Source organism: Impatiens glandulifera, chromosome 4 (genome assembly GCF_907164915.1).
Source record: "Impatiens glandulifera chromosome 4, dImpGla2.1, whole genome shotgun sequence".
NCBI classification, from domain to species: domain Eukaryota; kingdom Viridiplantae; phylum Streptophyta; class Magnoliopsida; order Ericales; family Balsaminaceae; genus Impatiens; species Impatiens glandulifera.
Genome location: NC_061865.1, coordinates 4305060 through 4318654, shown reverse-complemented (window position 1 = coordinate 4318654; position 13595 = coordinate 4305060). Strand labels below are relative to the sequence as shown.

The following is a 13595-nucleotide window of genomic DNA, read 5'->3' as shown; positions in this document are numbered from 1 at the left end:
AAAATAACACTTCTCATCACTTTTTGTCTTGTATTCAAAACAGACAAAAAATCTTTGTAGCATTATATTCTAACTATTGAGTTAATGAACAATTTTTTTGTGTTGTTTTTTCTTACATCATATGCAACATTCTTTCCTTTTTTGCTCATTTTTTTCAAAATATTTTACGGATTTTTGCCATTTAAATTTGATTGTATTTAAATTTCACCTATAATGAAACAATTAGAGAAAGATTTAAAGAAATAACATCCAATCATTTCAATTTCACCTGTCATAAAAATAGGTATATAAAGCACATAAAACCTAAATTTCTATTAATACATATGAAACCTAATGTTCTTCTAAATTATAAAAAAACTCCTTAATAAATTATATATTGTCATACTAGAATATAATATATTCTAGTATATAACAAATAATTCAATTAACTTCTAAACCACGAGTTTAATACTTCTTTTTGTCACCGTTTTCCAATTAATATACAGACCTCCTTGTCAACCAAATATTATTGAATTAATTAAAAAATATTGTCTTATACATGATTCGTATTCACCTCCTCTATCACTTCTTAACACCTTTATATTTTAACCAAGTTAGTTTTCAACCTCATTTTTATAGAGAGTGGATTTCTCTATGGCTTCATCTTTATTTTTAAGAATATACCCATAACAATACTATGTGTTATTATCAATAAAACTAATGAAGTATTTGCTTCCACCACGTGTTGGTGTTCCTTTTAAATTACACACATTTGTATGAACTAAATCAAGCGGTCTATTACTTCTTTCAACGTTTTAAAATGATCTCGTCAACTTCGCTTCAACACAAATTTAACACTTGTATTTTTTATTTATTTCGAATGTAGGTATACTCTTCAGTTTTATTAATCGATGCATCGAATCATAATTAATATAACCTAGTCTACCATTCCATAAAATGGAAGACTTCAATAAATAAATAGAAGAGTTATTCTTTTCATTCATACTTGGTTTAACTACCATTATATTGAGCTTAAAAAGCCCATCAGTAGTCTAACCTCTACCTACAAACATTCTACCTTTGGATAAAACAATTTTATCCGACTCAATCACAATTCTAAAATCATGCTTACTTAAAAGAGATCCGGATATCAAAATTTTTCAAATCATTGGAACATACAACACATTAGTCAAAGTTAAATCTTTCCTTGAAGACAACCTTAACATCACTTTTCCTTCACCCTGTATGTCAGAAGTGGTAGAATTTCCCATGAACAGCTTTTCACCATTCTTCACTTCTTCGAGGCTTGAAAATAATTCTTTGTTTGAGCAAAATGTCTTGTAGCTCATGTGTCAATCCACCATTCTCGTGGATTAGACCCCCCACCAAATTAACCTCAGATATCATCGCACATAGATCTATGTCCGATAATCCTTGAGTTAAGATAGCCTCTCGAACTCTTCTTGGCTTCTTGCAATCGGAAGATCTATGTACCATGTCATTGCAATTGAAACACTTGCCCGTGAACTTCTTATAAATTCATTCTTTATGATTAAGGTTTCGGTTTTTGACAAAAGAATTGTGTTTCTTCTTGTCTTTACCATGCTCAACCACATTTGATGTAGCCACATGTTGACTAAAGTATTCTATGAGGCGCTTTTATGTTTATCTTCAATGCGTAGACGAATCACCAATTCTTCTAAGTTCATCTCCTCATTCAATACATTAATGTTAAATGTAACAATTAACAAAATTCATTTTCATTTGGTTTAAATTTCACTTTAATTCACAATGAATTTGATGTGAATTTCATTTGGATTAATTTCACCTTAATTTACATTTGAATTTGGTGTGAATTTCATTTGGATTAATTTCACATTAATTCATATTTGAATTTTGTGTTAATTTTATTTGGATTAAATTTCATAATTAATTCACATTTAAATTTGGTGTGAATTTCATTTGCCCAAATATCATTTCAATTTAATTAATGAAATTAGTTGAATTCCAACCGTTTGTTAGCGAGAAAAGAAAATTATTTAATAAGCGCAATACCTACATCAATAACTAAACTTCAATTCTATTGACATTACTCAAAGCATGATCACAATTGGTCTGATGTAGAAACATATCTGGATGAGATTATAAAACTATGGATGCTCGTGTATTTTCAACTTCTTGGTCAAATTCAAAGTAAGTAACTTCACGTTTCAGCTTCAAATCCATCTCATTACATCAGATAATGTATCGAATAACTCTCATAGTCAGCATCCCAATTCTTAGATTCTTTCCCAGACCCGAATGGAATATTGAAACCAAAATTTTCTTGAGCTATCTGGACTCTATCTAGCTTTGCAAAAAATGAAGAAGACTCTAAACTGCTCTAAGAAATATCTCCAAATTAAATAACCGATGTTCAAAGTCATCTGTAGACTCAAATGAGCCACCATCTTGTGCCTGATAAGCATGTGACATATTTTTTCAGTTTCTGTAAAAGATGTAAAAGTAGTTGAGAAAGCTCACACAGATTTTGTAGAGAATAGAGCCTTGAAGATCTGAGGTTGCTGAAATTTGGATGAAACAAAACTCCCCTAGATAAGTCTCATGATGTTCCTGAAACAAGACACTTCAACATCAATAACTCAGCCCTCCATATAAACTTCAACAAGAAAGAAAATTCTTGAGTTATGACCACTATCAAATTTGGTTAGATCCTAACAAGAAATTATGTATTCAACAGTATGTATTTGTATGTATTTAAGCTAATATCAATTTTATCCATTTAAGCAAGGATCTATTCAGAAATTAAAATTATGGTGGCTTAACAAACAAAAAAATAAAAAATAAACTAGTATGTAAGTGACATCAAATCCTTAGTTGTGATTTTAAAATTTCGTCTATTGGTTATGCAACTAAACTAATGTAACTGTTAATATTCTTAGAAAATAGTATACATATAAAGCTTTTCTTTATCATCCCTTTATTTCAATTACATATACTACAAGCATATATATATATATATATATATATATATATATATATATTTCAAACATTAAATTACAAATAATATAAACAAAATCAAAACAACTAAAATTGAAGTATTAGTTAATATGACAGGTACGTACATCCATCATTCTCTAATAGTCATTTAATAGGATATATAGTATATATAAATTGGTTAGGCTAGCTTGGTTTAAGCCCACAACAGCAATAACATGATTTCGTTTCTTATATATACTAATTATATTATTTATCATAATTAGTTAGATTATGCAAAAAAAAAAAAAAATTGGTTCCATAATTTGTGTTTCTTGTGTACCAATTTAAGATCACTAATTTCATTTTATGTAAAATGATACATTCTTCTCAACAAAATTCTTATAAAATAAAATGTAAAGTAGACACAAATAAAATATCTAAACACTTCAAAATATTATTTTAAATTATTAAATTTATTAAAATATTTTTTATTTTTTATTTTTATTTATAAATTATTAATAAAAAAATTTAGAATTTTTATAATAAAATTAATTATAATTATAATTCATATTTTACCATAAATTTTATAAATATTTATATAATAAATATAAAATATTAAACTTAATTATAAAATTTAAATATAATATTAAATGTGAAAAGTAACAAGTAAATAAAAATTAATTATAAAAATATATTTAAATTATAAAATATTTAATAATATAAAAAATAAGTAAGATACTTTATTTAAAAATAAATTCAAACATAAATTTTTTTCCAAACTTTTTAATTAGTTATAATATTATTAAATTAATATTAGAATATTTAAATATATTTTAATTTATTTTAAATAAATAAATTTATAATAAATATTAAAGTTTATGTTAATCATGTTTATTCAATAAGATACTTAATCATCGTAATATTTTTAAGTTATTTTATAATTAAAATTTTTATAATAAGAATATATATAATAATTATTTTATTATAAATATTTCAAAAATAATAAACAATAAATTAATATAATTAAATTTATAAATAACTAACTTTTTAATTTTAAGATTATTATAAAATATCATTAATTATTTATCAAATATATATATATATATATATATATATATATATATATATTATCTTTAATAAATAAATTAAAAAAAATTAAATAAACTTATTAATGAATGGTAAAATATGTATTTTATATATATTGAATAATATAAAAAAAGTAAAATCACAATAATTAAACAAAATGTATTGTTTTTCATTAGTTTTTTTTATTTCTATCTTATTTTATATTTTTAAATCTAATTTATAAAATAAAAATATATTTATATTATTTGATTTATATGTTAATAATATATTTGTAATAATAATAAAAATAAGTATAATTAATATTTTATTACACATATTTCAAAGATAATATATAATAAAGTTTCATACTTATTTAAGACAATTAACAAAAAAACAAATCATTATAAACTTTTTATAAAATAAAAATAAATGCTGGGTTTTATTACAATTATAAATTTTAATAAAAGATATATTATTTAAAATTTCAATATAATAAATTAATTATGTTATTATTTTAATAAGAATATATATAATAATATAAATATAAATATAAATTATTTAAAATAAATTTTAATATTTAGGTTATAAATTATTAAATTAGTAATGATGTTAATATATATTTATATACTTCAAAGAAATAAAATAAAATACTGTAATAATTAAAAACATTGAATAATATAATAATTTTAATACTTTTATGTTGTAATATTAAAAATAATTTTTTTTATTTTATTACATTTCTTTATATATTTTATAAGATTAAAATTTTACTAATATTATAATAGATTGACATTAATATAATTTACCAAAAATAATTTTTTTATAAACAAATTTTATATTTTAAGTTATTATTAATTATAATATTTTAATTATTAATAATATTTTAAAAATATATTTGTTTATAATATATATTTACTTTAAAATTAATATTATTCATAGTTTTTTTTATTAATTTTAATATTTAAAAATATATTTTGTTTTTTAAATAATATTAATTAAGTTTATAAATTAATAACACAATATTAATAACTTATATTATTTAAAGATTATTATAAAATATTATTAAGTTTCGCATAATATTTTTTGTTTAGTTAATATAAATTATTATTTTTATAAATAAATTTTAGTTATTAAATTCTTTTTATATATATTTTATTTTAAAAGATTAACAATGTTGAATTTATCATAATACATGTTTTTATTATTTTTTTAAAATTTTTATAGTTATAATATCTAATATAATTTCATAGTTAAAAATAATAATTTATTTTTTATAAATTTTAAGTATTTATAATTTAATATGAGTATTTTATTTAATAAATTAAATAATTTTATTAAATAAACTATTATTATATATTTATAATTATAACATTTAATAAGATTATTTTTATTTAAATAAATAAATATATAATAATAACATAATTCTAAAAAGTTATTAAAATTTATATAAACTTTTTATACCATTATATGTATTTATTTTAAATAATATAAATATTTTTATTATTATTAATAAATTATTTTTTATAATTATATATTTTTTAAGTTAATTTGATAAAAATATATCATACTAGATTAATACAATTATAAAAAAACAATTATATATATATATATATATATATATATATATATATATATATATATATATTTTCATGTTTAAAAAAATCATTAAAATAAATTTAATATATAATGTAATTATGAAATAATTAAATTATAAATGAGACAATTCAATTATATTGTTATTAATTCAATTCATTTATAAAATATATTAGACACTTTAACTTCTATTTTTATTTATTCTTTAATTTATAACTTTTTGTTATTTTTTAATTTAGTATTAGTATTGGTTATCTAGGATTTTGTAAGCAGTTATCTCTTAATGACTATAGTTTTTTAATTTTTTTTTTTGTGGATTATTACTGCCTATTTGCATGATTAGATGTGCTCACACGCAAATCAAATGTGTTCAAAGTTTTTATCAAATTTAAAACTTAGTTAAGAATAAATTTAATTGTAAAATCAAAATACTACAAACAAATGGTGACCAAGAATATCGCAATTTTAACTCAAATTATAGTGTCATGGTTGATTCTTTTGCCAACACACCAATGAACAAAATGAAATTGTTATAAAGAAAATTAGTCATTTAACATAAATCTCTCAAACCTTACTAGCTTATTCAAAGTTAACTCACACATATTGAGTTTATATGTTTCTTAACATAAAAAAAATGTGACTACATCACTGCCCGATTAAATTGTTCTGGGAAAAGGAAGAAATGTTCAAAAGGCCCTTTAAATTTTTCAATTTTTGGATGGATAACGATAAATTCAAGGGTATCCTCGAAAGTGTATGGTCAACAGATGTCAGAGGTTTCAACATGTACAGGGTTTCTGAGAAGCTTAAGCTCCTGAAGAATCATCTCCAAAGCTTTGACAAGAAGAAGTTCAGCAATATCTCCAATAGAGTTTTGGCTGCTAGAGAAGAACTGGAAGAGGTTCAGAAAAAGTTATTAAGGGATGATAGTGATGAACAACTCAATGAAACAGAAAGATATGCGCTTGAAAACTTCAGGAAGCTGAGTCTGCTTGAAGAGAATTTTGTTAGACAGAAATCAAGACAGAGCTGGCTTTCGTTGGGTGACAAAAACACAGCTTTCTTCTACAGAAAATGCAAGGCTAGACACATGAGAAACAATGTGTACAGGCTGAAGAATGATGATGGTGAATATGTTCAGGGTCAAAAGGGTGTCCAAGATCTAGCTATTGATTTCTATAAGCAGCTTATGGGTACAAGAAAGCAGCATCAAAGTCACCTGAATACCTTGTATCAAATTATTGATAGGAAAATCTCTGCAGAAGATAGTCGCGAGTTGATAAGGGTGGTCACGAAGGTTGAGGTTAAAAAAGCTCTGTTTAGTATTGATGGGAATAAAAGTCCGGGTCCTGATGGGTTTAATGCACAGTTCTTCAAAGATAATTGGTCGGTTGTGGGTAAAGATGTTACTGATGGGGTTCTGGAGTTTTTCAAAAACAGGAAGATGTTAAAGCAATGGAATACAGCGGTCCTAACCTTGATCCCCAAAACTGTGGTACCTGAGAAAGTACAAGATTTCAGACCAATTTCCTGCTGCAATGTGATTTATAAAATAATTTCCAAAATCATTTCTAAACGTTTTAAAAATGTTATAGGAAAAATAATAAATCTTAATCAATCTGCATTCATCCCCGGTAGGACAATCTCTCATAATATTCTTCTCATGCAGAGCCTATTAAAAGGCTACGGGAAAAAGAAAATATCCCCGAGAGTGGCTTTCAAAATAGATATCAAGAAAGCTTTTGACTCTGTTAGATGGGAAGTCATTCGAGACTTTCTGGTTGTTTCTGCTTTTCCTATGATTTTTATCGATTGGATTATGCAATACGTTTCATCATCCTACTTTGTTGTTAGCGTCAATGGAGTCCACAGAGGCTATTTCAAGGGTGAAAACGGGGTAAGACAAGGGGACCCCTCTCTTCTTACCTTTTCGTAGCTATCATGGCGATCTTTGAGTGCATCTTCGCGATGTTCCGAAAGAATCGTCCATACATCTTTCACCCATTCTGTGAGGTAGAGGAGGTAACACATTTATGCTTTGCTGACGATTTGTTCATTCTAGCGCACGCGGACGTTGATTCCATTAAAACTATTAGGGCTGCACTAACGTTCTTTTCTGAGGTAACAGGTTTAACTATTAATGAAAGCAAAAGTGTGGCATTTTATGGAGGCGTGAAGGACGAAACAAAACAGGACATCTTCAACATCATGGGCATCAAGGAAGGCAGATTTCCCATAAGGTACTTAGGAATTCCGTTAACTGCAAAGCAGATCGAGATCTCACACTGCAAGCCGCTGATTGAAAAGGTAAAAAACACGATATCTGGCTGGGCAGCGAAAAAACTTTCTTATGCAGGAAGGATCGAACTTATCAAAACCGTGGTTATGGGCATAGTTGGCTATTGGGCGCAGCAAATGGTCATTCCGAAGAAGGTAATGAAGGAACTCGACACACTGATGAGAAACTTTATCTGGGGTAATAGTGGAAGAGGAGGAAAGAAAGTCAAATGGACCGCTCTCTGCAAACCGAAGGACGAGGGAGGCATCGACTTGAAGAACTGTATCGAGTGGAACAAGGCTCTAACCTTCAAGCATCTGTGGGCTTTGGAGCGCAATCAGGAGTCACTATGGATCAAATGGGTGCATACGAGATTTATGAAGCACGAAACCAGCATCTGGACCTGCAAAATTCACGAAGGTATGAGCTGGTCTCTAAAAAAGATTCTTAAACTAAGAAGCGATATTGCAGATCTTTATGACATCCGACTAGGGGACGGGAAAGGCACTCTATTCTGGCACGACCCTTGGTTTGAAAACCAGCCCATCATCGACAAGGAACAGTTTCAAAATACTCGTATCAGAAGGGACTGCGCAAAAGCGAAAATCAGAGACATCAAATACGGGAATTGGAACTTGCTCTTGAGAAGAATTCCAGAAGGAAAGAGGATACTTGATCATATAAGTAACATACAACTACACAACAGACCGGATATTCATGAATGGAAAGTTGAGGACAATGGGAAGCTGGTATTGAAGAAAATATGGGAGGTAATCCGGGAAAAAGCGCAGAAAGTAGAATGGGCTCCTCTTGTATGGTCAACGAAGATTATCCCTCGACACCAGTTCATCCTATGGCTCGCCTTCTGGGAAAGACTCAACACACGTGATCGTATTAGTAAGTATATGAGCATTCCGGACGCGAGCTGTCTTTTATGCATAGGAAATGAAGAAACTATAGATCACCTATTCGGGAGCTGTTGTATTGCTTCGGAGCTTTGGGACAGATTCTATAAAAGCCTGGAGCTGATTAGTTTCCCGAGCGAATGGAATGAAATCAAAGAAGCGGCACCACTCAAAGCCAAGGGAAATAGATTTGCAACAAGCGTGTTCAAGTGCGGCTTTGGAGCAGTGGTGTATAACATTTGGTAAGAACGGAATGCAAGGGTATATGACAGAACCCGCAGGAGCATTGACGAGTTATGGAAAGATATTGTATCGGATTGCAGCGCCCTCGCGGGAACGTGGAGAGGAATTCCAAGCACGGAGCAGAACTGGAATATCTGCAGGAACTGGAATTTACCGTTTTTTAAACTCACTAGAATTGAAAGCATTGTAAACAGATAATTCATTTACGTTTTTAGCTTTTATTCAGAATGTTACGACTTCAAAATCATTCTAGGCCTGTCTAGAATGATCTCTTAAACTCGTGGTTTTTTTTCCCGTTTTTGGGAATTTTTAATGAAATGACGCTAAGTCGTTTTCCCAAAAAAAAAAAAAAATGTGACTACTACACCAACCATGGCTCAAAATGCTATTGAGTTACAAATTGACCTGAGCTCCACACAAATATCAACTTAGTTCTTCTACTTTTTGTACAAAAGTTAATTCCATATACTCTTTTTGAATCTAACCATATAATGGTTTGGTTAGTTTATCAAAAATGTCTAATTATCATCGGTAGAAGAAGATAGTATTTGAAGAAGAATTTATTTTATGTGAAAAAATTCGCGAGTAATTCAGATTTATTGTGGAATGGATTTTCGATCAAATTTTAATACAACATTTGATGTATCAAAAATTTAACTGCAACATATATTGAGCTTGTTTTCATCTGTATATGTAGAAATGTTAGAGTTAATGATATGTTTGATCACCGATTTAGTGGTTTCTTTAGTCGAATTAGATATAGAAGAAGATTAAACATTATGAAGAGTTATCCTCATAATATAGTTTTGTTTTTGATAGGACGCAACAAATGTTCTCGTCTAAACAAAATGTTATGCATTGAAAATACATAAATAGTTTTAATGTGGGACATTGTTTTAATTTGTTCACTAAAAATATTTCATATGATTTTTGTTTTGAGAAACTCGGGGAGTCAAATATTACATCAAATATATCGTTATTTGGATGGTGTACTATTCACGATGAAATTCTTACAGATAAAATGTGTATAAAAAAATGTTATATTATGACAAATTGTTGTCGCTTATGTCACGAGAATATTGAATCGGTAACTCGTTTACTTTTGTATTGTCGAGTTGTGACTAATATGTGGAGTTTTTTATGGAGTATAATTTGGATGTGAATAATGCCCAAATCTTTAAGTAGTTGATGAGAATTTTGAATTGATGTGGTTCATATGACATACCTATATATTTGGGTTACCAATTAAATTATTTTATAGTAGATTATCTGGTTGAAAAAAAATCGTCGAACTTTCAATTATCGTAGTTGTCCGATACGTATAATTCATAATGTTGTTATTATGACGTTTTTTTAGAATTGTTCCAAGAAGACGGTAAAAACAGTCGAGGAGTTAATCGTTTTTTTTGAAAACCTAAAAGCTCGATAATTTATTAAGTAACGTGATTGTCATTTTTAATATACATAAATTATTTTTTTTTAATTAAAAAATTAGATCATCTTATATATCCATTTTACATTGCCTAATGTGAATTGTGTAATATTGGGACAGCCCACAAATTACTATTTACAGTTTTTATGTCACACTTTTACTACTATTTTGGAGTCTAGACTCATTACATCTTTTGATGATTATTATTATAACCGATTTAAATGTTTATATACGCTCACACAAATTAGATCCGTAAAATATTTTACCAAATTCAAGGGGAAATTTGATGGAATAACCCTCATAAGAGGGTTATTACCACTTTTAGCATGCCGTTTATAATTTTTTGATTTTTGACCTTTTGCCTTGGCAAAAGGTCAGTTTTACCCTTTAATTAAAAAAAAATTTTGAAATGTCAGTGCGCCTTTCAGTTTCTTGTCCCCCTTTCCCTCCTCTCCACCAACCGTCCTTTCCCCGTCCTTCCTTCATCAACTTTCCTTCATCATCAACGCTTCCTTCATCAAGGTTCTTCATCATCAACGCTTCCTTCATCATCAACGGGTCCTTCCTTCATCATCAACGTCCTTCATCAACAAAACCGGAACGTCTTCAACATTTAGGTTAGACGCTACCTACCTTCGTCGTTTTATCGTGGAAATGGATGAATGTTTAGGGTTTCGTCGTTTAGAGTCTAAGATGTAGGTTAGGTCATGGAATAATGGTTTTAGAGCTTGGCTGATTTGTTTTACAGTGAAATATACATCCGACGAAGGTGACGAAGGCGACAGTGCATCTGTCGCAGACGACGATGTATCTGTCGCAGGTGGGAAATGCATCGTCGCATGCGACAGATACATCGTCGTCTGCGACAGATGCACTGTCGCCTGCGACAGATGCATTTTCCTCCTTGCATTTTCCTCCTTGCAATTAACACTGACTGGTCACTGTCACTGACTTCTGTGAATTTTTATCAATTGTAGATCACATGAATGCTGGTGTTTTTCTCCTCTTTGATGGAGACTGGAAAACCGATGATTGTGGGGTTAGTTCTTTTGTCTCAAGTTCGTGTCGTGGTGTGAATGTACCCCGAAATGCTACATATGAAGAGTTAGCTTCAATTGTCTATAATTTTATTGGTGTGGACAAACTAAGCTTCAATAGTATATTCTGTCTACGACAGATGCACCGTCGCCTGCGACAGATGCACAGTCGCCTGCGAAAATGCATCGTCGCCATCGACAGCCTGCAACAGCCTTCGACAGAAGCATTTTAAACCCAAAACTAAACCTAAACAATAAACCTAAACAATAAACCCTACCAAACCTAAACCCATACCTAAACCTAAACAATACCCTAAACCATTCCTCCATTATAGCATGCATGGATATAAAACGGAGAACTAAGATAGAAACGGGGAAGATAAACTCACCTTCGTCGTTCTGGAGTTGTGATTCTCGTCGGGGGCTCTTGTTTGTCATCGGGGTTCGAGGGAGAGGACGTCGTCGATGTTTCGGGGGCTTTTCGTCGTCGTCGTCTTCGGGCTTGATCGGTCGTCTTCGGGAAGTTGGAAACGAGAGAGAGGGAGGGAAAGGAGAAGTAGGGAAAGGGAAACGACGGGAGAAGAATAGAAAATCAATTTTTTTTTATTTCTTGGCAAAAGGTCAAAAATCAAAAAATTATAAACGGCATGCTAAAAGTGATAATAACCCTCCTACGAGGGTTATTCCATCAAATTTCCCAATTCAAGCACTTAATTGAGAATCAATTTATTGCTACGGACAGATTAACTACTTAATAAAAATGTATTTAATTATTTTAAAATCAAATTTAAATTAATTTATTTTAATCCTGCTTGAAAATTTCAAAATGATAAATTGAGAAGTAAAAAAAATTAGTATATGCATTATTCAATTAATAAAATATTCAAAATTAATACTTCTTTGACTTTATTCTTTAATTTTCAACTTTTTGTTATTTTTTCATTCAATTAGAAACTGAAAAAAAATATTTAATGTATATAAATATTAAATTCTACTAACAATATATTTAATATTAAATTTAAAATATATAAAATGCTAAAGCTAACATATATTTTTTATAAACTTGTAATTTTTTTATCTAATTATTATTTACTAGAATATTATATTTGTTATTATTAACTAATAATTAAATAATATATATAATGCTAAAACAAATTTATTATTATTATCTTAATATTATTTAGAAGAATATTTTTAAAATGTATATATTTAAACAATCACCAAAACATTTGAACTTATTATTTAAGATTTCAACATTAAACTTTTAAAAAGACAATGATGAAGAACAAAATATCTCGTTACAATGTTGGTTTAGCAAGTGATATTTCCTAGCAATCCCTTTTCAACCTTCTGGTTATACCAAAAGTCTAAGTTTCATTGTCCAAACAAATAAACATAAATATAGTTTAAAAAATGTCTCATTTCTCTTAAGATTCAATAGGGTCCTCTCTTCCATTCGAATCCACGAAATTGTGCTCATAATAAGCATCGTATGCGTAATCGTCATCTTGGTCTTCCATAGATTTTCCAACAACGAATTGTTTTGTCCCCATTGTGGTGAATGGCAACAAACCGAAAGCCCTGGCTGTCTTGATTTCCCTAGCCACTTTTCTCTGTGCCTTGGCACTGATTTTTGTCTGCAATAAAATGGGCAACCTTCAAATACCATTCAATCTCTGAAACAAATATAATACTATTTATGCATTAGGTTGGTTGGTTTACCTGGCTCCTTTTTATTATGATACCAGATTCGGTTAAGAACTTGGCGAGAAACCTGACATTCTGTAAGGACTCAAAGCATAGCACAATTGGCCCCATGTGGAAACACTTGGATACAAAATTCTATACCCAGAAACATATCTGGACGAGATTATAACACATTGGATCATAAATACAACATTATGTTCAGCCACATCATTCACCATTGCAATTGTTAATGCATCATAAAATTAAAATATCACTAAAAATATACTATTAATGTATTACTGGATTAATCACTATGTACTCATAAGTCATTCAACTAAACTTATTTTATGACATGAATTAAACAGTCGCATAATCATCAAACAAATATAATCTCAATG

The 13595-nt window shown here is 28.6% G+C and overlaps 1 protein-coding gene across 1 annotated transcript; it reads right to left on the bottom strand.

Annotated features, from left to right (window-relative positions):
• Positions 1-12734: 12734 nt before the first annotated feature.
• Positions 12735-13329, bottom strand: LOC124934493 (30S ribosomal protein S18-like). The gene is made up of 2 exons (XM_047475030.1): positions 13234-13329; positions 12735-13148 (listed from the first exon to the last, which is right to left on the bottom strand). Exons 1-2 carry the CDS (start codon positions 13327-13329, stop codon positions 12939-12941), a joined length of 306 nt encoding a protein of 101 aa, XP_047330986.1. The 3' UTR covers positions 12735-12938.
• Positions 13330-13595: the final 266 nt, after the last annotated feature.

What these genes read in the sequence shown, in the direction of transcription:
- LOC124934493 (XM_047475030.1), bottom strand. Translation starts at nt 13,329, where the DNA reads ATGGGGCCAATTGTGCTATGCTTTGAGTCCTTACAGAATGTCAGGTTT. An exon ending in TCATAATAAAAAGGAGCCAG is followed by an intron (nt 13,149 to 13,233) that starts GTAAACCAACCA and finishes ATTTTATTGCAG; the next exon opens with ACAAAAATCAGTGCCAAGGC.